Consider the following 22,724-nt stretch of genomic DNA (forward strand, 5'->3'; position numbering starts at 1 on the left):
CGTGGTCAGAAAAATGTGTGTTTGTATGGATTGTGGGTTTTTGCTTTTGTTTAAATCAGAGCTTAAAAGTCAGCGACTTAGGAGGTTCAGGGGTCCAAGCAGAACTTCAGCTGCACCTTTTAAAGTAACTGCTGGGAGCTTGTTGGTTTCCTGACAATCCAGTTTGCAAATCGAAGGCTCTAGTCCTCATGACTGCAAACTGAAACTGGTACAGCAGGCATAGGCTACACAGTTCCCATCTTTCCCAACCATTCACCATGGTGGTTGGTTGGGACTGATGAGAGTTGGAAGTCCCACAACAACGTGGGGAATTCAGGTTCCCCAGCCTTGTGCTAGGGGGTCAGCAACTTACGGTAAATAAGAATATTGGAATATGTACTACTTCCACACACCCAGTAGTTTGGCTCCATCCTTTTCTTTAAAAAATTAGGTTAAATTAGTGATGATGATGATGATGATGATAATAATAATAATAATAATAATAATAATAATAATAATAATAATACCCTGTCCATCTGGCTGGGTTTCCCCAGAATCTGATGAAGGGCAGTCCAGAAACTGAGTAAATAATAAATCAGGTGAATGCCACAGGCTGAGCATTTAATGGCATATAGAGGACAAAGACTGCATCGGAAGCTTGGTTCATGTCCTCTTGATACTTCAGAAGATGGGAAACTAGATTGAATCTGTGGGCTTTTACTTTCCAGGTGCTGCCTAATGTTGACATTGACAGTATTTCAAGCGACAGCACCAGCGTCAACCAGATTTCCTTTCCAAAGGAGGTGATACAGGTATTTGAATTCACCCTTGCTACTTTCTGATACATAAATATACCAGTTTATTATCACAGGAAACAGGTCTGGAATGGCTGTTGTTGAGAACATTTAGCATCGAATGGCCGCTTCACATGTGTCAAATTTCTTGCGAAGCAAGCACTGCTCTGAGACAGTTCCTCACACGGCTGCTTTGCTTGGAAGCTGAGAAATCAGGAATAAGGATAGCACAGTAAATGTTGTAACTGGCTAAACTTGAAGAACTTGGTTTATATTTTGTGGGCACCTTTGCAGGGCACTTTGTCATTTGGTTCTCTTTTGTACACCGACACTCCTCTCACTGCCAGTCCCTCAGAACACACTTTGATGAAGGCTTGATTGGAAGTCTCTAAAGTCAATGTTAAGTCCCATTGGCTGTTGGGATGGGAGAACTCTGTAGAGGAAGGGCAGGATGCAAACTTGATTGCCATGTCTTGTTCCCAACATTCTTTCCTGCATGACCAAGAAAGGCTTGATTCTTAGTGGTTGGGGTCTCTTGCACCCATTCATATTTATATTGGTGGGTGGAAATTGGTCCCAAGTTATAAGCCTCCCCACTCTACTTTCCTGCTCTCTTTCAGTGTCGCAAGAAGGTTGTTGTGGCTTTTTGCATTCTTTTCCTCTACTAAATCTCAAGGTTCATTTAATCTGTATTTTTTTAGGCTACTGCAGAAAGCAGTCTGTCCCAGGACGAAGAACTGAAACTTCCTGGTGCTGACTTCATCGATGTTACTGGTGTCAGTCAGGTGGGTTTTCCAATAGCTTCTCACTTTGCAGGGGATAAAATGTGATATTTATTTTTTAAGGGTCACCATTGTTACCCGCTGGACATTCTTCTTAGTAAACTGATTTGATGAATGTTTAATTCACTAACGTGAAAATTACTTCTAAAGAAACAATCAGCCCTCATTTATAGCAGCCGGTGGCAATTCTCCTATTGATATCTTCACTGCTTCTTTGAAGTTTCACCTTAAATCTTCTTTGTATAGCTTCCCTCTTATTGTAAAAGCCTGCCGCTCCGTGTAAACTGATGCTAAGGCTGAGATGGGAACAAGGAAATTAGAGGCCAAGGAGACTTTGACAAAAGGTATTGTGCGACCAAATCCACAGGATCTGCTTGTACCAGGCAGCTTGCAACCACCATACTTAATTTTGCACCACATGGAGCTTAAAAGCATCGCAGAAAACCACAGAGTAGTTGGAAATTCAGCAATTCGTGCATCTGGAGATCTTTCTGAGGGGCTGGAATGGAAGAGGAAGCCCCCAAGCATGGCATAGGCTCCTCCACTTTCTGTTTGCTATCAAGGGTGAAAAGATAGAGTAAAGAAGGCGACCAATGCTGAGCACAATCAAGTCCCTCGTTTTTCCTTCTCTCTTGGCTGCTTTTTCACAGCCCCTTGTTGTTGTTGTTTAGTCATGTCCGACTCTTCGTGACCCCATGGACCAGAGCACGCCAGGCAGTCTTCCACTGCCTCCCGCAGTTTGGTCAAACTCATGCTGGTAGCTTTGAGAACACTGTCCAACCATCTCGTCCTCTGCCGTCCCCTTCTCCTTGTGCCATCCATCTTTCCCAACATCAGGGTCTTTTCCAGGGAGTCTTCTCTTCTCATGAAGTGGCCAAAGTCTTGGAGCCTCAGCTTCACGATCTGTCCTTCCAGTGAGCACTCAGGGCTGATTTCCTTCAGAATGGAGAGGTTTGATCTTCTTGCAGTCCATGGGACTCTCAGGAGTCTCCTCCAGCACCATAATTCAAAAGCATCAATTCTTCAGCAATTAGCCTTCTTTATGGTCCAGCTCTCACTTCCATACATCACTACTGGGAAAACCATATCTTGAACTATACGGACCTTTGTCGGCAAGGTGATGTAAGCATCACTAATCACAATCCAGTGAATGTCCTAACTTCTGTGTACCATTGAATTTCCATGTTCCTTTCCCCAAAATATGTTCCCTGAGTTAAGATTTAGAGAAGTACATTGGCTAGGGAGATTCTGGGCCACCTATTAATGAAACTGTTTCTGTAATCCTGGTATTCATAAATGCAAAAGGCTATCTTAATTGTATTTCATAGAATCATAGAGTTGGAAGGGACCACAAGGATCATCTAGTCCAACCCCCTGCAATTCAGGAATCTCAGCTACAGCATCCATGACGGATCGCCATCCAAACTCATTGTGTATCATCCAATTGGCCGTCCAGTTTCACTTTGTATCATCATTGTCGTGACAACAGTTTCAGCAATGCACAATTGGAGATTAGCTTTGTACAGTGGTGCCTCGCAAGACGAAATTAATCTGTTCCGTGAGTCTCTTCGTCTAGCGGTTTTTTCGTCTTGCGAAGCAAGCCCATTGTTGGATTAGCGGATTAGCGCTATTAGCGGCTTTTAGCGGCTTATCGGCTTAACGGATCAGCTGATAAGCGGCTTAGCGGCTTAGAAAAGGGGGGGAGGGGGAAAAACCCGCAGGAACTCGCAAGACATTTTCGTCTTGCGAAGCAAGCCCATAGGGAAATTTGTTTTGCGAAGCGCCTCCAAAACGGAAAACCCTTTCGTCTAGCGGGTTTTCCATCTTGCGAGCCATTCGTCTTGCGGGGCACCACTGTATAACTGCAGTGTTGAATTCTTGCAGTTTGCTTTTCCCCCCATTTATTTTCTTAATTGGGAAGGAGTCGTAATATTTCCTACTCTTTTACCTAAGCTGTAGCTGTATCAGAAGCCAGAATGCTTCTCTTTTGAGATGCTTCCTTTCTTTTTTAATAAGTAAAGTGAAACCTCCTGGTCATTTATTTCCAGCTTGTGCTTATGAAGCAGCAATAAAAGATGCCAGGATCATCCTTTTTCCCCCAATTTTAGATGTGAGCAAGAGGGTTTTTCTCCTGCCCCTGATCCTTTTCCCCATTTTCTCAGGCGTTGCTTTCATCCTGCATCCTTGGCAGTCTTGGCCTAGTGTTCGACCACATAAACATTCCAACTCTAGCACATGTTTGGCTTGGGTCTGCCTAAACGATGAGCCTGAAGATGTGGAAGGATTAACTTTAATCTGGAAGCATATAAATACTTGAGACATCAGAAGAAATGCCCACAAAGTGTTTGGCAGAATACTCACTTTTTCTTTATGAAAAATATATAAACTAAGGGTAGTAGCCTTCTGTGTTATATTTTTCAATTCTTCAGTGACGGTTTCATTGAAATAGAAACACAAACAAAACCTTTGGGGAGAAATGCTGTCCAGTAATTAGATACTGGGGGGAATATGCTGTCAAAATGAAAGATAACTATGAATACCGTTGTTCCAGTGGGGAGAAAATGTTTGCCAGTACTCATGTCTGTGAACACACACACACACACACACACACACACACTTTTTTTGAACTTTAACATTCGCATGCAACATAAATTTTAATGTTCATAATACAATTTGTTGCAGAAATTCAGGTGAGTTGTAAAGTGTGCACCAACACAGCATATGAACAGATGCTTTCTCTAGAAGCAACACTTGAGATGGCAGAACTTGGTCAAAGCTAGTGGGAGACCGGCATTTGAGTTCTGCTTCTGACATGGAGTAATTTGTGACCTGGAGCAAGTTGCCCAATTTTTCATCTGCAAAATGGGAATGCTAATAAGCCCTACCTTGCAGGACTTGTGAATGCAGAGGTAGTATAAAAGCATTACCTGTTGTGAGCTTGAGGGATAGGGCAGGCTCTGCATCAAGATAAAGGACGGGGAAAAAGAATAAAAGTAAATGAAGCATAGTTAGAACAGAAAATTTGGATAGAAATATTTGCCAGTGATTCAGAGAACCACATGCCTGGTTTTCTGTGCCCAGGAGGACTTTGTTCCTTGATTTTGCTTGTGGTGGTGGTTGGGTTTGGTGAACAGGAGTATTAAAAGCCAGGTGGTAACCCCTTTTTTTGAAATGAGTATTTTCAAAGAGTTTTAAAGGTGATCTTAGCTTTCAAGGGGCTTCTCAATGGATCCAAACTACAAGAAAGAAGATTCCACCTAAACATTAGGAAGAACTTCCTGACAGTAAGAGCTGTTCGACAGTGGAATTTGCTGCCAAGGAGTGTGGTGGAGTCTCCTTCTTTGGAGGTCTTTAAGCAGAGGCTTGACAACCATATGTCACGAGTGCTCTGATGGTGTTTCCTGCTTGGCAGGGAGTTGGACTCGATGGCCCTTGTGGTCTCTTCCAACTCTATGATTCTACGATTCTGGTCAAAGGTTGAAGTCAAAAATTCTTCTAGCCATGCCTAAAGAACCTTTATGGATCTTGGACTATAAATAAGTAAATGGATATTCTACTTTTGTAATACCCTCTTGAATCAGGTTCATGCTGTTCCAAGTTGTTTTTGCTATAACTGTTTTCAAAGTATGGTCTTCCCTGCTCATGAGGGACCCGTGTCAACGTAGCTGATGGGATTGGCAAAGCACTTAGCTACCGACATTAGCAAAGACCTTATGGCTGATGGGAATAGGAAATTGGATTAAGAAATGTAATGGAGCTTACGGGGGGGGGGGGATCCGGTTCTAAAAAATTGCCATCAGTGCTACTTAGAGAGTCCCCAGACCCACTCAGCTGCCTACAATGTTGTGGTTGTGCCTTGCTACACAGAATAAGTCCGTATGCCATTTTTTGAAATTTGCACAACTTCTTGTGCAGCACAGCGTTGATGCCAACATTTCTGAATGTGAAGCGTGCTGGACCCTGAACTCAATGAAATTTATTGCTAATGGAGGTGTACTGAAATACTGCTTGGCTGCACAGTGTTAAATTAGCCTTTGTTGTCATTAGGACGAAGGAGACGATGATGTTCCGGAATTCTCCGAGCCGGTCCTACATTTCGACAGACAAGGAGAAACCTCTTCTCCAAAATACAGTGGTCCTCCTTTTCCGCCTGCTGTTCCTCAGCCCACAGCAGACATTCTGGATGAGATCATAGAAAAACGGGAGACCCTGGAAAACAAGTTGGTTGGCTGGTGAGTTCCCAGAGCAGGCGCTGTACAATGGCGATGCGCTGATGAAATGTCATTAGCTCTCTAGGACCATCCATGTATGTGGCATTTTACAGAGTAACCTGTGCAAAACAGATCCTTGCTCTTAGAAATTCACGGTCTTGCATTTGGGCTGTGAAGGCCGTGATGGAGGGAGGGAGGAATGGGTAAACCCCGTTAACACGTACTTGGCCTTGGTTTTTGTTAGCCACACAACGTAAGGGATTAAGCTGGTGTCTGCCACAATCCATTCAGATGTTGTTGACCTGCAACTCACATCGGCTGCAGCAGGGCCAGCCCTACCATTAGGCAAAGGGAGGTGGCTGCCTCATTTGGATGCTGGGAGCCTGGAGGCCAAGGCTTCTAACTCTGCTCTTCTGTATTTGGCATAAACAGCATAAATGCAGGTGAATTAAATATAGAAATCATTATTCCACCAGGGTGGAGCAGGAAGTAATGGCACGAATCATCAGTGGGATGTTTCCACCCCAGAAAGAAGCAGTGCCCAACATAAGCTCATCAGAGAGCGAGGACAACCAAGATATATCCTCAGACATCGGTAAGCAAAAGCTGCAATATTTTTCTCTCTTTGTCGCTTCCCCAACCCCCGATGAAGGGAAGAATTTACAGAAAGTGAAATGATCCAAGGAAAACGAATGTTCTTAATAGCCTGATTTGAGATTAGAGCCTTGCTTTGGTTTAGCTCAACCGAGAAAGGTGTTTAAAGACACTTTCTCAAGCCAGGTCAAAAAAAATAACCCATACAGTTCTCAACCTTAACACTCCCTGCCCTTTTTTAGGTTTCAAGTAATTACCCTACCCTACCCCTCAGATAAACTCAATGCAGCAAAGTATTTTTATTATGTATAATAATGTAAGAATACCAGCGGGAATTGTAGGGTCCACTAAACGTGTGTTCTGTGCTTGGAGTTCTCCTTCAAGAACACAGCAGCATGGTGTTGGTTCATATTGCTCCAGTGCTAAGAGAACTCCACTGGCTGACATATAGTTAGTTTCTTGGTCAGATTCAGAATGCTGCTGGTGACCTCCAAAGGCCATCTTTGGGCTAGGTAGACCAGCATATCTTTGGGACTGTGTCCTCCCATGTGGTGTTGAGATAGTCAGAAGCTAGATTGGCACTGACGTTATCACCCAACAACTGGTATTCTAAAGCATATTGCTCCTGAACCTGGAGTCTCCATTTAGCTAAAATGGGTGAGAGCCATTGTTAGAGAGACCTCTTCTTTGTGAGTTTGTCTGAGCCCCCTCCTAAAGCCACCTTTAAGTTCAAAGTACAGCGGTGCCCCGCAAGACGAATGCCTCGCAAGACGAAAAACCCACTAGATGAAAGGGTTTTCCATTTTGGAGGTGCTTCGCAAGACGAATTTCCCTATGGGCTTGCTTCGCAAGTTTTTCTTGCGAGTTTTTCCGACTTTTTCCCCCTTTCCCCCCCTTTTTCTAAGCCGCTAAGCCGCTAAAAGCCACTAAGCCGCTAATAGCGCTAAGCCGCTAAAGGGCTTGCTTCGCAAGACGAAAAAACCGCTAGACGAAGAGACTCGCAGAACGGATTCTTTTCGTTTTGTGAGGCACCACTGTATCTGGAGTGCACCAGGTTGTGGATAGGCTGACTTAAGCCATCAGGCACCAGCACATCTCTTGGTAGTGAACTCTGTGAATGAGTTAGGCATTGTGTAAAGAAGTACTTCCTGATTTTAGAAAAGAACGCACTTCCAATCAGTTTCAGTGGGTGACCACCACGTTCAAATATTCTAGAAGAGGAAGAATAACTTCCTTCTCTCTATCCATATCATAGATGATTTTGCCTTATGCTGAAGTAGCATACTTTTTAAAGGAAGTTTTTCTGCATGCCAGAAATCTGAAAATCAAGGACTGCTTTTGCCACACAAGCATGTCACCTTGGATCCAAATATCGCTCTAGCACAAACAGAAAAATCCTCTTAAAATTTATGCAGAGGGTCTTGATTTCTGTCTACTCCTCCCCCTGATCCTCTGGATCCATTTTTCAAGCAGAATATAAAATGGAAGAATGGTATAAAGAGGTGTGGGATATAGCTATTAATGATAAATTAACATGTTCCTTTAAGGTAAGATGGGGAATATGCAGGAGAAACGATTCTGAGGAGCTATGGAAGGTGTTTGTAGAATTTGTACTGTTAAAACGGAAAGGGGTCAAGCCATCACAAGATGTGTTGAAATTTTGGGAGGTTGGATAGCTACAATGGAATGGTCTTGCTGGTGGGGTGCCCATTTTTATTCTTTCTTATTTATGATTATTACTTTGTAAAAAAAATAGTATGCAAGCCTTAATATTTGGTTCTTGCCTGTGTTCTGGTTTATCTTTAGTTGAAGCAGCAGGTACCGGGGGGTTTCAGCTGTTTGTCGATGCCGGTCTCCCAGTGGATTCGGACATTATTAGACATTTTGTGAATGAAGCTCTTGCCGAGACAGTTGCCGTCATGCTGGGTGACAGCGAAAGCCAGCAGGCAGCCTCTGCTGCTGTTGTTCCTCAAACCACAACACCCTTGCCAGAAAAGGTGACTTGTTTCTTTTTGTTTGGGATTTGTGATTAAGAATTGGGAATTTATTTATTTTGTAGTAATTGGATAGTATTCAACTAAGTTTTATTCAGAGTGGACCGATTAAAATTAATGGACCCAAGTCAAGTTCATTTCAGTGGGTCTACTCTTGAGTAAAACTTAGCTGAATACCACCCTTGGCATTTTGCTTCTTGCAGCATGTAAGCAACAATGACAAAAAGTTTGAAATAAGAGGCTTTCTGGTCTTCCTGCCCCTATTTGGCAAAGATGGTGTGCAACTTCTGAATCTGTTGCCAGCACTGAAACGAGCCTGGAAGTTACATCTCCTGACCTGGACACTACAATTTTCTTTTGGCTGGGAACTAAGCGAGGCAGAAATATACGCTGCACATTCCCAGAGTCGTTCTTTTCATTACTGGTGTGTGCTCCAGGGCCAAGGTGCACACTCCCTGTGTCAGACAGTGACTTCAGCAACAAGTTTGGCCATTTGTTTGACCAGAAGAAATTGTTGTCTGGGCAAGTGGACTTGCTGCAAGGTGGGTCTATAGGCAACTGGTGGACAACTAAATTGCTAAATATAGGGCCCTCGGTCCACTGTTGTTTAAAAACCCAGAATTTCAAGAAAATCCTTAAGTGGACATTTGTAAAGAAACCGGAGGCTTTTCTCTTGGGCATGGTAGGCCAAATGGTTCCAAAGAAAGATAGAACATTTTTTATGTACGCAACAACAGCAGCAAGAATTCTTTTGGCAAAGTATTGGAAGACTAAAGAACTACCTACTCTGGAAGAATGGCAGACCAAGGTGACTGAATTTATGGGACTGGCAGAGATGACCGGCAGAATTCGTGACCAGAGGAGAGAGACAGTGGAAGAAGACTGGAAAAAATTCAAAATCTATCTTAAAAATTGTTGTAAAATTTAGGAATGTTAAGATGTCAAGGGATCTGATATAAAGAATTACAGCTGTTAAAATTTAAGCTTAAGAAAATTTTAAAGAGAATTAAATATAAAAATGGATGAAGGATTGCTAAAAAATTTTAAAACAAGAATGCAGTGAAGGGGAGGTATGGGGAAGTCGTGTTATGTCTGTTTGTTTTTTGTTTATGTTGTAAAATTAATAAAAATTATTTTTTAAAAAAATTAAAAACCCAGAATTTCAGACTTCTTGCAGTTTGTCCTGAAACTGCTCCTTCTCCTGAAAAAAATAAATAGCATTCACCCCAAATCAGCCCAGACTGAAAATACTTGGCATTTCTTGAGGCTAACCCATACACATTCTGCATGTAGCTGCTGCAAATTGTAAATGGAGCCCAATACCATTTATGCTCCATTTATGTTTTGATTCTAAAGGGTAAGCTTTTATTAACCATAAGAATAAGCACGTGTCCTTTCTTTATTGCTTGTGGGTTTTCTTGAGATTCAGAAACATTTGCAAGCTAGACTAAGTCCAATCAATATTCCATCTCACTTCCCCTTGAACTATGCTCTCATTGTCGCAGAAATCCTACATCCTGTAAGCTTTGAATTCTTGCCTCTTTCTCTCCCAGTCAGATTTGATTATTTAAAATAAGGTGGAGGGAATATTTTCTAACAGCTTTACTACTTTCTTTCAATTGCCTTTGTGTGATTTTTCCAGGAAACAATACTGTCTACTCCACTCGCCACACCTGAAGCCACGCCTCCTCCATCCCCTCCTCCTCCAAAAGAACCGTCTCCAGTAAAAACCCCAGAGTCCTCTCTGTCTGTAACTGAAATTGATGGAAATACTGATCTGAGGCAGCTAACAGCAGCAGGTATCAAAACAGGTTATCAGAGTAGAAAAGTTGCTAAATTAATTACACTCATCAGCTTTGTTTTCAAGCATGGTGTATGTTAATTTTCCAGAAAGAGCTTTCTTGATTGATTGGCATATTGGGAGTTGTGTTGTCATCACCCCACCCTCCAAAACAACAACCCAAGCCTCTTCTGCTGTGAACTATCAAAATTATTCTAGTAATTCTTCTGTGTATCTAGGTTTGGGGAAGGGATCAATCATAGAATACAGTGGTACCTCGCAAGACGAATGCCTCGTAAGACGAAAGAGTTTTTTGTTTTTTGAGTTGCTTCGCAAGACGAATTTCCCTATGGGCTTGCTTCGCAAGACGGAAACGTCTTGCAAGTTTGTTTCCTTTTTCTTAAAACCGTTAATACCAGGGTGCATCCGTGCTTCGCAAGACGAAAAATTCGCAAGACGAAAAAACTCGCAGAACGAATTAATTTCGTCTTGCGAGGTACCACTCTAATAGAATTGTAGAATCATTGAATCTTGGAGTCAGAAAATGTTCAGCCCGCATTTTACCAGCCTGCTCTTGAGAATATCATGGGGGACATTGTCAAAAGCCTTACTGAAATCGAGATACATCATGTCCACACCATTTCCCTGATCCACCAAGTTTGTAATTCCATCAAAAACAGAAATCAGATTTGGCATACTTTGGAACTATACTCTGGGAACTTTCAGAACTTCAAAGCAATCGGGAATAGAAACAGAAAGCAATTAGTTTGGACTACTGCTATGCGCTCTACGTGGGGCTACCTTTGAAAGGTGACTCGGAAACTGCAGTTAATCCAGAATGCGGCAGCTAGACTGGTGACTGGGAGCGGCTGCCGAGACCATATAACACCAGTCCTGAAAGATCTTCATTGGCTCCCAGTACGTTTCCAAGCACAATTCAAAGTGTTGGTGCTGACCTTTAAAGCCCTAAATGGCCTCAGTCCTCTATACCTGAAGGAGCCTCTCCAACCCCATGGTTTAGCCTGGACACTGAGGTCCAGCACCGAGGGCCTTCTGGCGGTTCCCTTGCTGCGAGAAGTGAGGTTACAGGGAACCAGGCAGAAGGCCTTCTTGGTTGTAGCGCCTGCCCTGTAGAATGCCCTCCCACCAGACGTCAAGGAAATAAACAACTATTTTACTTTTAAAATACAACTGAAGGCGGCCCTGTTTAGGGAAGTTTTTAATGTCTGATGCTGTGTTGTTTTTAATATTCAATTGGAAGCCGCCCAAAGTGGCTGGGAAACCAAGCCAGATGGGCTGGGTATAAATGATAAATTATTATTATTATAGTTTGTTCTTGACCAGTCTGGACTGTCAAGTATATATTTGCTCCATGCAGCAAGCGGAATGTTTTCAGGGAAGAGTCATACATTCCTTTGCTACTGCAACATAGCTTGGCTTGGCGTTTCTTTATCTCTTCTTTTTGTAGGATCCAAGGCTGGAGCCGCCATCAGCCCAGTGGCTACCCCTGTGGTCACCCCTGTGGCTTCACCGCCCAGAGTAGCCACGCCGAGCCCTCCTGTATCCGAGCATGTCCCAGGCAGAGGAGTGGTGGAAAGGCAGACGCCTCCGAACCCCTGGGGAGATGCAGAGCTTCCTCTGGAAGAAGAGAAGCCCAGCCTGCAGAGTGAAGAAGAAGGGAGCTATCGCCCCGCAGCTCTGTGAGTCGTGTAACACTCGACAAAACAATCACCTTCTAATCTTCCTCTTGCAATCTTCTTAGCTGCAGCAATAAAGAGAAGTACTGATTTATTACTAATATTTATATTCAACTTAATATGCAAAATCCTGTAGTGGTTTACATAAAACACAATAAGATTGCTAAAAAAGAAAAATCTATAATTACAACATTTTAACACTCCTGGAGCCATCACTGCCAACTTTCAGACACTCTTGTTTCCCCTGGCTTTGGGTTGATTAACAACATAAGAGTTTGCTGGATCAGACCAATGGCCCATCTCGACCAGCATCCTGTGTCCAGTGTCCAGCCATATCCCAGCTGGGAACTCGCAAACAGGACCTGATCTGCTAGTGATACCCAGCAACTCGCATTCAGAGGCCTTTTTGTGGTGCACACCTGGGCAGTTTAGATTCCATCCTTTTTACCATTGTATTTGCTTATAAATGTTTGTCAGCCTTGTGCATTTTATGGCTCTAGAAGTCCTATTTTGAGTCGCCTTTTTGCGGAAAGTTGATGAACAAATGTTACTATTATTAATATTAAATTCTTATATAAAAATGATACGTATCAGTAAAAAAGAGAGTCTATCAAGAAACATTCAGTGAAATATTGGTATGTAATAATAATAATAATAATAATAATAATAATAATAATAATAATAATAATATATTTATTTATACCCCACCCATCTGGCGGAGTTTCCCCCGCCACTCTGGCGGCTCCCAATCGAATATTAAAAACACAATACAGCATTAAACATTAAAAACTTCCCTAAACAGGGCTGCCTTCAGGTGTCTTTTAAAGATAGGATAGCTGCTTATTTCCTTCACATCTGAAGGCAGGGCCTTCCACAGGACGGGCGCCACTACCGAGAAGGCCCTCTGTAACCTGGTTTCCTGTAACCTCACTTCTCACAGTGAGGGAACCGCCAGAAGGCCCTTGGCGCTGGATCTCAGTGTCCAGGCTGAACCATGTGGGTGGAGACGCTCCTTCAGGTATACAGGACCAAGGCCGCTTTAAAGGCTTTAAAGGTCAGCACCAACACTTTGAATTGTGCTCGGAAATGTACTGGGAGCCAATGCAGATCTCTCAGAAACGGTGTTATGTGCCCCCCGGTGGCCACTCCCAGTTACCAGTCTAGCTGCCACATTCTGGATTAATTGCAGTTTCCGGGTCATTTTAACAGTGATTCACCCATAAAGCAATGCACTGTGAGGCTAGTTAGCTAGGTTTTTTGCCAAGGAAGGAGTTTTCCTCTTGGCACAATTACCTGTAGTGGGTGTGATGAGTAGTTGTTATTTAGAGGGAACAGGTACGGTTGGCAAGGAAGCAGAAGGGAGAGAGCTGAGATGAATTGTCCTGATCCAGCCAGAGTGTCTGTGGGTTGTGCATTATTTTATAGCAAACCGTTTTTCATTTTTGTTGATTATGTTGAGATGCATCCAAGGAAATGGGGGCAATTTGTAGGCCCCTAGCTGGCTCCGGCCCACCGGCCGGTAGCCAGGCAGTCTCTGGTCCTCGGAACAGCATCAAACAGCGACCCGCAGCTTCAGAACTCTTCAGAAGCTGGAGCACGCTCTAATCAGCAGAGTAATTAACTCTTCGCGACGGAAGGGCGGACAGAGGCACATGTAAAGCATATTTACAAGCAGTTTATTCAGCATAGATCAAGACAAAGAAAACATGTCAGCTCTCCTTCATGTCTAAGAGCAAGAGGCATAAGGCAAAAGCTATACACAAACAGAAGTTCCCAGCAAGCTGTGCTGGAATGTAAACAGACATGTGACATACAACAGCTCCACACATCTGTTTAGGTGGAACGGAACATCAATATCCTAACAGATTACCCTCTACTGTCGCCCAAACAAGTGTGATCATAAAAAAAACCCATTTTGTGGACAAGTAAAATTAAAGACAGAAAAGACATTTTTGACAAACTGGTGAAGGTTTAAGCAATGTTAGTAATGTGTGGCATCAGTTTTTGACGGTGCTCTATTATTATTATTATTATTATTATTATTATTATTATTATTATTATTATTGTTGTCATTTTTAGCATAATGTCTGTGGCCAGACACGAAGAGCCGGACACTTTGGTCTTGCCAGCTCCTGAGCCAGCTGAGCCCCACGAACCGCCCCTGCAGGAGCCCAGGGCTCCATCCCCTTCTGTGCACACCCCCAGTTCTGGCCTTTCCACAGAGGAGAGCAGTCTGACCGCCACAGAAACTGAGACTACGGGAAGGCCAATCTCAGAAGGAGAAATTCTGTACAGTTACGGACAGCTGCTGGCTGCAAAAGGTGAGGCTATTTCCAGCTCCTTGTCTTTCTTTAGTATTTTGATTTTGATTTTCTAATTGTTCCAAGACCGAACACATCCCCTCTTACTAGTGTGAGAGCTCCGAGGGTGACCTTGCAAGATTTATGGAACATGTGGAAGGGCCCATAGCTCAGTGGTAGGGAATCTGATTTGCATGCAGAAATGTCCCAAGTTCCATCCTCTGCCAGTGAGTTCAAACAATACTGAGTTAGGCGCATCATTGGTCTGATTTGGAAGCCAGCAGTTTCCTTTGTTCCTATAATCAGCAACTCTTTTTTTTCTGGAGGTCCCATCAAGCGGTGGTGGAGGTGGTAGAATTCTGGATTTGGTCACTACATACAATTATTATTATTTTTATTTATTTATTTATTTAATTAATTTATATCCCGCCCTCCCAGCCAAAGCCGGGCTCAGTGCAGCTATCAACAGTAAAATACAGTAAAATAATACAACATTCTAAAATCATTTCATTATAAAATTAATTCAAATCAGATTCATGGCAACCAATTGGGCCAGAGCCAATTGGGCCAGATTGTCGAAAGAGGGAGTCAGGCTGTGCCCTGGCCAAAGGCCTGGTGGAACAGCTCTGTCTTGCAGACCCTGCGGAAAGATGTCAAATCCTGCAGGGCCGTAGTCTCTTGTGAGAGAGCATTCCACCAGGCCGGGGCCACGGACGAAAAGGCCCTGGCTCTGGTCGAGGCCAATCTAATCTCCCTGGGGCCTGGGATCTTCAGGGTGTTATTATTTGCAGACCTTAAGGTCCTCCAGTGCAGCTGGTATAGCACCGGATGAATGTGATCCTGCAGCGAGGACCCCGCAAGGAGTCTCGCCGCGGCATTCTGCACCCGCTGGAGTTTCTGGGTCAGTCTCAAAGGCAGCCCCACGAAGAGCGAGTTACAATAATACAGTCTGGAGGTGACCGTCGCATGGATCACAGTGGCTAGGTCAGGGCGAGAGAGGTAAGGATACTACAAGGGAGAGGAAGCCTATCTTTTTTAAACGTTCCCCTGCTTTAAATTAATTAAACTCTTGCAGCTTGGCAAAACAAAGCATTTTCTTTTTGCAATGGGGACGCATTATTTCTTCTCTTATACCACTCCAATGACTATTTCAGAGCTGGAGCAAAACAGTTTGCCTTCAGTGACACTCTCATGCCACTAGGCCTGGGCAATATATCAATTTATCGCCCAGGACCGGTATGAGGAGCTGACCGCGATGTTAGCTTCACTCAGTGGTATATTGCTGGTGAAACCGTCAGTGCTCCTGGGTCCCTCTCCTAGCAGCGTCTGCTGGAGGGAGTCAAGAGCGGTAGCGGTTCCACTCAGCGATATATTGCTAGTGTAGAACCACCATCCCACTCTGCCCTCATACGACACACAGAGAGAAAGCCGATAGCAGCATGTTCCTCCCTCTTTAAACTGCTCGACTGAGGAGTGTGCAGCTGCTCTTGCCTCAGTCAAGCAGTTAAAGGAGCCCCCAGCCCAGCGCTGGCTCCCGTGAGCCGGTGGCAGTGTGGGGGCTCCGTGAAACTGCCCAGGTGAAGGGAGCGTGATTGCCATTCCCCATAGGTAAAGGTAAAGGGACCCCTGACCATTAGGTCCAGTCGTGGCCGACTCTGGGGTTGCGGCGCTCAACTCGCTTTATTGGCCGAGGGAGCCAGCGTACAGCTTCCGGGTCATGTGGCCAGCATGACAAAGCCACTTCTGGTGAACCAGAGCAGCGCACGGAAATGCCGTTTACCTTCCCGCCGGAGTGGTACCTATTTATCTACTTGCACTTTGACGTGCTTTTGAACTGATAGGTTGGCAGGAGCAGGGACCGAGCAATGGGAGCTCACCCCGTCGCGGGGATTCGAACCGCCGACAGTCTGATTGGCAAGTCCTAGAGTCTGTGGTTTAACCCACAGCGCCACCCAGGTCCCTGCCATTCCCCATAGTGAGCAGTTAAAGGATCCCTGATGCTCTTCCCGCTTGTACGCGAGTGGCAAGAGCACTCGGGCTGTCTCAGCTGGGAGGAATATATAATAAAATTGTCCAGCAGCACCTTAGACACCAACTAAGTTTGTTCTTGATATAAGCTTTCATTCCCTTCCTCCAGCTGAGTGGCACAAACAAGGTGCATTGTCCCAGCCCATGAGCCTGCGTGAAGCTGTCTCACCTCTCGAGGTGAGAGCTGGGGCAGTTTCACCCGGTGTCTTGCAGGCAGAGACCAATGCATCTTGTTTTTTCAAAATTGCAATATATTGCCAAACCGCGATGTTTGGCTGGTGATACACCACGATGTTGAAAACTGATGTTGCCCAGCCCTACATGCCACCAGATCTGATTGGCTGTGTAATGCTGAGGTGTCATTGCATTTACGGTGTGACCTCACCTGAAGGAAAGCAGAGAAGTTGTGGGGTGGAAGAACTGCACAGTGGCCTGAAAATAAATGCAGGAGGGGGAAAGGGTAGGGAGAACCTCCCCCACTACCACCTGAAAGCTTAGAACCCTCTATGCCAAAACTTGTTTCAGTCCTTGTTTTTAACCTCCTATTTCGTTATTTTGCAAGTGGAATGGATTTGTGTGTTCGCCTACCGTGCGTAAGTGCATGTTTGTTATGTTTTCCCTTCCAGCTTTTGCAGAAGGAGGACTGTCTCTTCCAAATCTAAGTGACAGTATGACCAGCACTCTTCATGATGCCCATGAGATGGTAATGAAATCATTTAACTAGACACTGCCAAAATTTATGGGGTCTTTAGGGTGGCAGCGGTGGAAAACTGGGTGCCGCACTGGTAGCCACCTCTAACTGGTCCAGATAGACAAATGGGCCGGTTTGGTCAGAGGCAGTGGCTGAGTTTTGCACATATGTCTAAGCCCAAACCAAAGCTAAGAGTGAATAGATGAGTGAGTTTGTTGGTACTCCCATCAAATAATAATAATAATAAAAAACGCAGCTGCCCTGCTCCTCCCAGTGTCTTGTTCTGGCTTGCTGCTCGTGGGTTGATGGGAGACCAACCATGAACTCAGGTTCAAACATAATTCTCTCTTCTAAGTATTTCAGCAGCAGCAAGACAGGGGCTGGGGAGGCAGAGTCACTGCATTCACACAGCCGCCACTCAAAGTGGATTAGAAATAGAGGAGCAAACAGTGATCATTGAAACACAAACTTCCACAATTAAAAACAATGGCACAAAGAGCAACACAATGAATCAACAGGGTCAAAAACTTGCTTAGAAAGGTGAATTGCTGGTGAAACACGAAACAAAGATAGAGGCGATCAACATCTTGGAGCGGGGAGTTTTGCAGACAAGGGGGCACCACAGAAGAACTTCTTTTTTTGTGGTCATTGCTTTAGTACCCATATCATATAAGAAGAGCCTGGCTGCTGGATCAGGCTAAGGCCAGGGTATAAAGGGTAGGGTATAATTATAATTATAATTATAATTATTATTATTATTATTATTATTATTATTATTATTATTATTATTATTATTATTCCTGTTCACACTGGCCAACCAGATGCTTATGGGAAGCCCACAAACAATGCATGAGTGCAACACGACTCTCCCCGTTTCTGCTCTGCCAAAACTGGTGCTTAGAAGAATACTGCCTTCATCTGTGGAGGTAGAACATAACGATCCTGGCTAACAGCTAGTAACTATTTTTTAAAAAACTCACCTGTTATTATTATTATTATTATTATTATTATTATTATTATTATTACTATTACTATTATTATTATTACTATTATTATTATAACTGTTTTGTAAAAGCTTTTATAAAAGCTATTACAAAACAGTGAAAAAAATAATGGTTTGTTTGTTCCCCTCCCATCTTACTGAGTTGCTCCAGCCAATCTGGGCAGCTTCCAGCATATATAAAAACGTAGTAAAACATTAAACCTTAACAAGCTTCCCTATACAGGGCTGCATTCAGATGTTTCCTAAATGTTATATAGTTACTCATCTCCTTAACATCTGATGGGAGGGCGTTCCACAGGGTGGCACCACTACCGAGAAGGCCCTCTACCTGGTTCCTTGTAGCTTCACTTTTCAAAATTAGGGAACTGCCAGTAGGCCCTCAGTGCTGGACCTCAGTGTCCGGGCTGAACAATGGGGGTGGAGACGCTCCTTCAGGATATTTTGTACATCAACTTGGACCATATGTGGAACACTAATAATGATGATGAGGATGATAATTGCAGCAGCACAGAGTGTGTTGGTGCCCCTATGCACTAAGCTGCTGTGTCACTTAAAGAGTCTCCCAAGGCCTCAGAAGAGTGACTGACCTCAGTAACGAATGCTTTTACAGTCAAACCTTGGTTGTCAAACGTCATCCATTCCGGAAGCCCATTCGGCTTCCGAAACGTTTGACAACCAAGGCGCAGCTTCCAATCGGTTGCAAGAGCTTCCTGCACTCAAGTGGAAGTCGCATTGGACGTTTGGGTTCCCAAAAACATTCGAAAACCGCAGCATTTACTTACGGGTTTTCGGTGTTTGGGAGCCGAGGTTTGACTGTGTTTTATGCATTTATATTGTTCATCTTTCAGGATTTTGATCCTCCAAGCGAAGGACAAGTGTTACACAGACCTCACAGAGGATACCACAAGGACCCAGTCCTCTCCCTTTTCTCAAGAGTAAACCAAGCACCACTTGCTTCCCAGGAAGAGATCTGTCGGAGTGAGGTATGTTCATTTCTCAAAATAGAACAGATCACACCTGTGATCCCATGCTCCACTCTGTGTGGGGAGGAAATCTGCCTCATAGTAGTCTGGATGATTGCAAGAAGGATTGAATATTGCCCCTCCCTTCTCTCCCCTCTGTTTCTCTCCCTTTTACTCCAGAACACAAGTGACAGTGCTGGGGAACTGAGCGAGGGGCAGCGGCCGAAGCTCACGGAAGCTGCAGAAAGCATCTTGATGGGACGTGGCGTTTACATGAACCAGCCTAGCAGCCGGGTTTCTAAAAAGCCACCTCAGCGCGCAACATCTCTGGGACAATATGACAGGGTTGCAGGTGCAAGTTTTAAAATATATTTTTTTCTGGGGGTTTCCTAAATAGAGTACAGAATTTGCTTGAAAATGTCCCCCGCTACTGGTTAGCAGTGTAATGCATATCTCCTCTCAGTCCCTTCTTTTCCAAGCTAAATATGCCCAGCTCCTTCAACCACTCCTCATAAGGCTTGGTTTCCAGACCCTTGGATCATCTTGGTTTCCCTCCTCAGCACATGTTCCAGCTTGTCAACATCTTTCTTAAATTGTTGTGCCGCAAACTGGGCACTGTATTCCAAGTGTGGCCTGACTAAGGCAGAATAGAGTGGTGCTATTACTTCCCTTGATCTGGACACTATACAGTGGTACCTCGGGTTACATACGCTTCAGGTTACAGACTCCGCTAACCCAGAAATAGTGCTTCAGGTTAAGAACTTTGCTTCAGGATGAGAACAGAAATCGTGCTCCGGCAGCGGGAGGCCCCATTAGCTAAAGTGGTACTTCAGGTTAAGAACAGTTTCAGGTTAAGTACGGACCTCCGGAACGAATTAAGTACTTAACCTGAGGTACCGCTGTACTTCTGTTGATGCAGCCTAGAATAGCGCTAGCATTTTTTGCTGCTGCATCAAACTGTTGACTCATGTTCAGCTTGTGGTCCACCAAGACCCCTAGATCCTTTTCGCATGTACTGGTGTCTCCCATCTTATACAGTGGTACCTTGGCTTACATAGGCTTCATGTTACAGATGCTTCAGGTTACAGACTCCGTGCTTCAGGTTAAGAGCTTTGCTTCAGGATGAGAACAGAAATCGTGCTCCAGCGGCACAGCAGCAGCAGGAGGCCCCATTAGCTAAAGTGGTGCTTCAGGTTAAGAACAGTTTCAGGTTAAGAACGGACCTCTGGAACGAATTAAGTACTTAACCTGAGGTACCACTGTATTTATGCATCTGATTCTTCCTAAGTGCAGAACCTTACATTTGTCCCTATTGAAATGCATTTTGTTAGTTTGTGCCCAGTTCTTCAATCTGTTTTGAATCCCAATTCTTTCTTCTGTGGTATTAACTACCCCTCCGAGTTTGGTGTCATCTGCAAATTTGATGAGCATCCCCTTAATTCCTTTGTCCATATCATTTATAAAGACGTTGAACAACAATGGGCCCAGGACAGAACCCTGTGGCACCCCACTTTTCACGTTTTTCCAGGATAGCTGATTGTCTGGCTATATATAAAGCACCTTCCTATGTTGATCTCTTTGTTAACCACTTCCAGAAAACAACCTGGTAGGAAAACCTCTAACTTCTCCATGAGTAGCGTTTTTATTTTGCAAAAGCGGAAAAAAACACAGCTCAGTTAGAATGGCGCATTCAATAGACAAGAGTCTTTTCCAGGAAAAACTAAAATTCTTGGTAATTATTTTTTGAATGGCTGCCACTTTTGAGGCTAATTCCTTTTTAAAAAATTATATGTATAAAGTGCAGCATGAGACTATGCATCAATCCATCAACAGTTATGGTTAAGTGCTGTTTTTTATTTCAGTCTTGTTCATGTGTTATAATTTAGAAGTTTAACAATCAAATAGCCCATTACATCACCTTCTTATAAAATATTACATATTTCCAGAGTCTGACCTTGTGTATGTATTGAAGAAATACATATTATGCTAATCTTTCTGCTTAAAAGTGGGGGTTTGGTTTGGATATTGTGTGTGGGGGGGAATAAACATGTGGCAACTGATACAGTAGAGCATTCCAGGGATCATGGCCTATAGCATGTCTTCAGTCTTGTGAGCTGCCTTCGCTTTGTATGTCATAAATTCAGTGAGTGGTTCCAAGAGTTTATGAGCTGGTCATGTCTGCTTGAGCTGCCAAGTGATAATTGTGGCGCTATCAACATTTCCAGTATAAATCAGTGTTTTCTGTAGCTAATGGCTTAGCTATAAAAAATTCAGCTCTGAGTTGAAGTGCAGTCGGCTCAGTGCTGTTGACGTTGCAACAGGTTATACTGTTCCTTTCAGAGAGTCTGCAAATGTGTTGTGGATCTTGCAGCAAATTACTCTGTTTTTAATTAGAGTGTGCTGGGTTATTTTGTTCATTCACATAATGAAATGACTTTCTCTCTGTGCTGCAAACCTTTATAATGTACCTATCTGCTTGGAAAGCTCATAAAGGCATGCGCTTGGATTCTTGGGAGCTCTGAAGTTGTGCATTAATGTCTGCTCTGCTTAAAAATAAATTATTCCACAAAGTCAGTCTGGGCCAGTGCTGATGCAACAGGGCTAGTCTCTTAACCATGTGATTGAATGCTGCGTTCCCCTGTCTCCGACACAAATTCCCCCTAAGCTGTGATTCAGCAATATATCAGCACCAGCATCAACCAGAGTTTTGAGCTAGATGGATTCCTTACTTAAGCAGGACTCTTAAGCTAACTGGATTAAAGCCACTAGTTCAAAATCTTTAGTCAAGCAGGGGACCTGGTTGGTACCAGCGTTAACCACAGTTATAGCAAACTCCCATCTCCAGTTAATAGATTGGCCTCATTTTGTCTGTGCCAACCCTCTTCAACAAACATTCACTGTGGTTTTCTTTTTTCCAATGTGCAAAAATTTCAAAAGGGTGATATTAAAGAGATTTATGGCTAAAACCTTTTTGTGGTGCCAATGAGAACAAGCTGAGGATTTCTCAGTTTCAAAGCTTTCTCAGGCTCTTGGCAGAGTCCACGCTGCAGTTGTTCCAGAAAAAAAATCACCAGTACGCACGCAGAGAAGTACAAAGAGCCCCCTACTTTTTGACATGAGAGTTGTGCTCAGAGTATGATGAGTAGGCAAGAGAATTGCTTTTTTTCTTTTGAGGGTAGCCTACAAATGAGTCTAAATAGCACCTTCGCAGCCAAGAGAATCCCAGGTGCTTGGGAGGATGTCGGTCCCTTTCTCTTTGATTCATTAGGGTTGTTTTTGGAGTAAGTATACTGTGTATTATTTTGTTTTTGATTTTAGCTTTGGTATGTGCTTTAAATCTGGTTTAAATCTCTCAGGAGAAGTTATTGGAAGCGCTGCTGCTACTTGTGGGCCAATGACCATGGCTGAACTGGACCGACCAGTTTCTCCAACAGTGCAGGGAGATAGCAATTTGGCACCGGGCTTGGATGGCACATCCCAGGTAATGCATCTGTAGTAGACCAGCACAGTAAACCTGCAACTTGCACGCATCTAAATGGCATGGACAAAAAAAGTTAAAAGGGGCAGAAAGGTTGTGGGGTTGGAGGGAAAAATTGGGGCAATCCCACCCACCCTTGAACCTTGTATAGTTTTGACTATACATTAATTTGTCTTTATGCACAATCCCCAGAACAGAACCCCCATGTAAGTTGCAGGCTTACTGTACCTAAATAAGTTGTGGGTTTGTGTGTGCATTTTTGCAAACAAAAGACCTAGACTGTTTTGATTGTGTTAATGTCACCCAACGTAAGGTGGGGCTACCTTCACTTGTTCTTTATTAGTTTTCCTATTTACCATATTTTTCGCTCTATAGGACGCACCGGACCATAGGAGGGGGAGAACAAGGTGCGTTCAAGAGCAGGAGCTTGT

At 43.7% G+C, this 22,724-nt stretch overlaps 1 protein-coding gene across 4 annotated transcripts in view; it reads left to right on the plus strand.

Annotated features, from left to right (window-relative positions):
- KIAA0586 overlaps positions 1-22,724 on the plus strand; it is a 73,438-nt gene that overhangs the window by 29,678 nt on the left and 21,036 nt on the right. For all 4 annotated transcript variants that reach the window (XM_081858400.1, XM_081858403.1, XM_081858402.1 and 1 more), the window contains exons 20-31: positions 708-791; positions 1,475-1,558; positions 5,603-5,787; positions 6,243-6,361; positions 8,167-8,357; positions 9,997-10,153; positions 11,603-11,834; positions 13,911-14,152; positions 16,786-16,862; positions 18,702-18,836; positions 18,996-19,167; positions 22,172-22,296. In XM_081858400.1, the coding sequence (XP_081714526.1) occupies positions 708-791; positions 1,475-1,558; positions 5,603-5,787; positions 6,243-6,361; positions 8,167-8,357; positions 9,997-10,153; positions 11,603-11,834; positions 13,911-14,152; positions 16,786-16,862; positions 18,702-18,836; positions 18,996-19,167; positions 22,172-22,296 (1,803 nt within the window). The remainder of the gene's footprint in view (positions 1-707; positions 792-1,474; positions 1,559-5,602; positions 5,788-6,242; positions 6,362-8,166; positions 8,358-9,996; positions 10,154-11,602; positions 11,835-13,910; positions 14,153-16,785; positions 16,863-18,701; positions 18,837-18,995; positions 19,168-22,171; positions 22,297-22,724) is intronic.

The sequence above is a fragment of the Podarcis erhardii genome (genome assembly GCF_964252035.2).
Source record: "Podarcis erhardii genome assembly, chromosome: 1".
Lineage (NCBI taxonomy): Eukaryota > Metazoa > Chordata > Lepidosauria > Squamata > Lacertidae > Podarcis > Podarcis erhardii.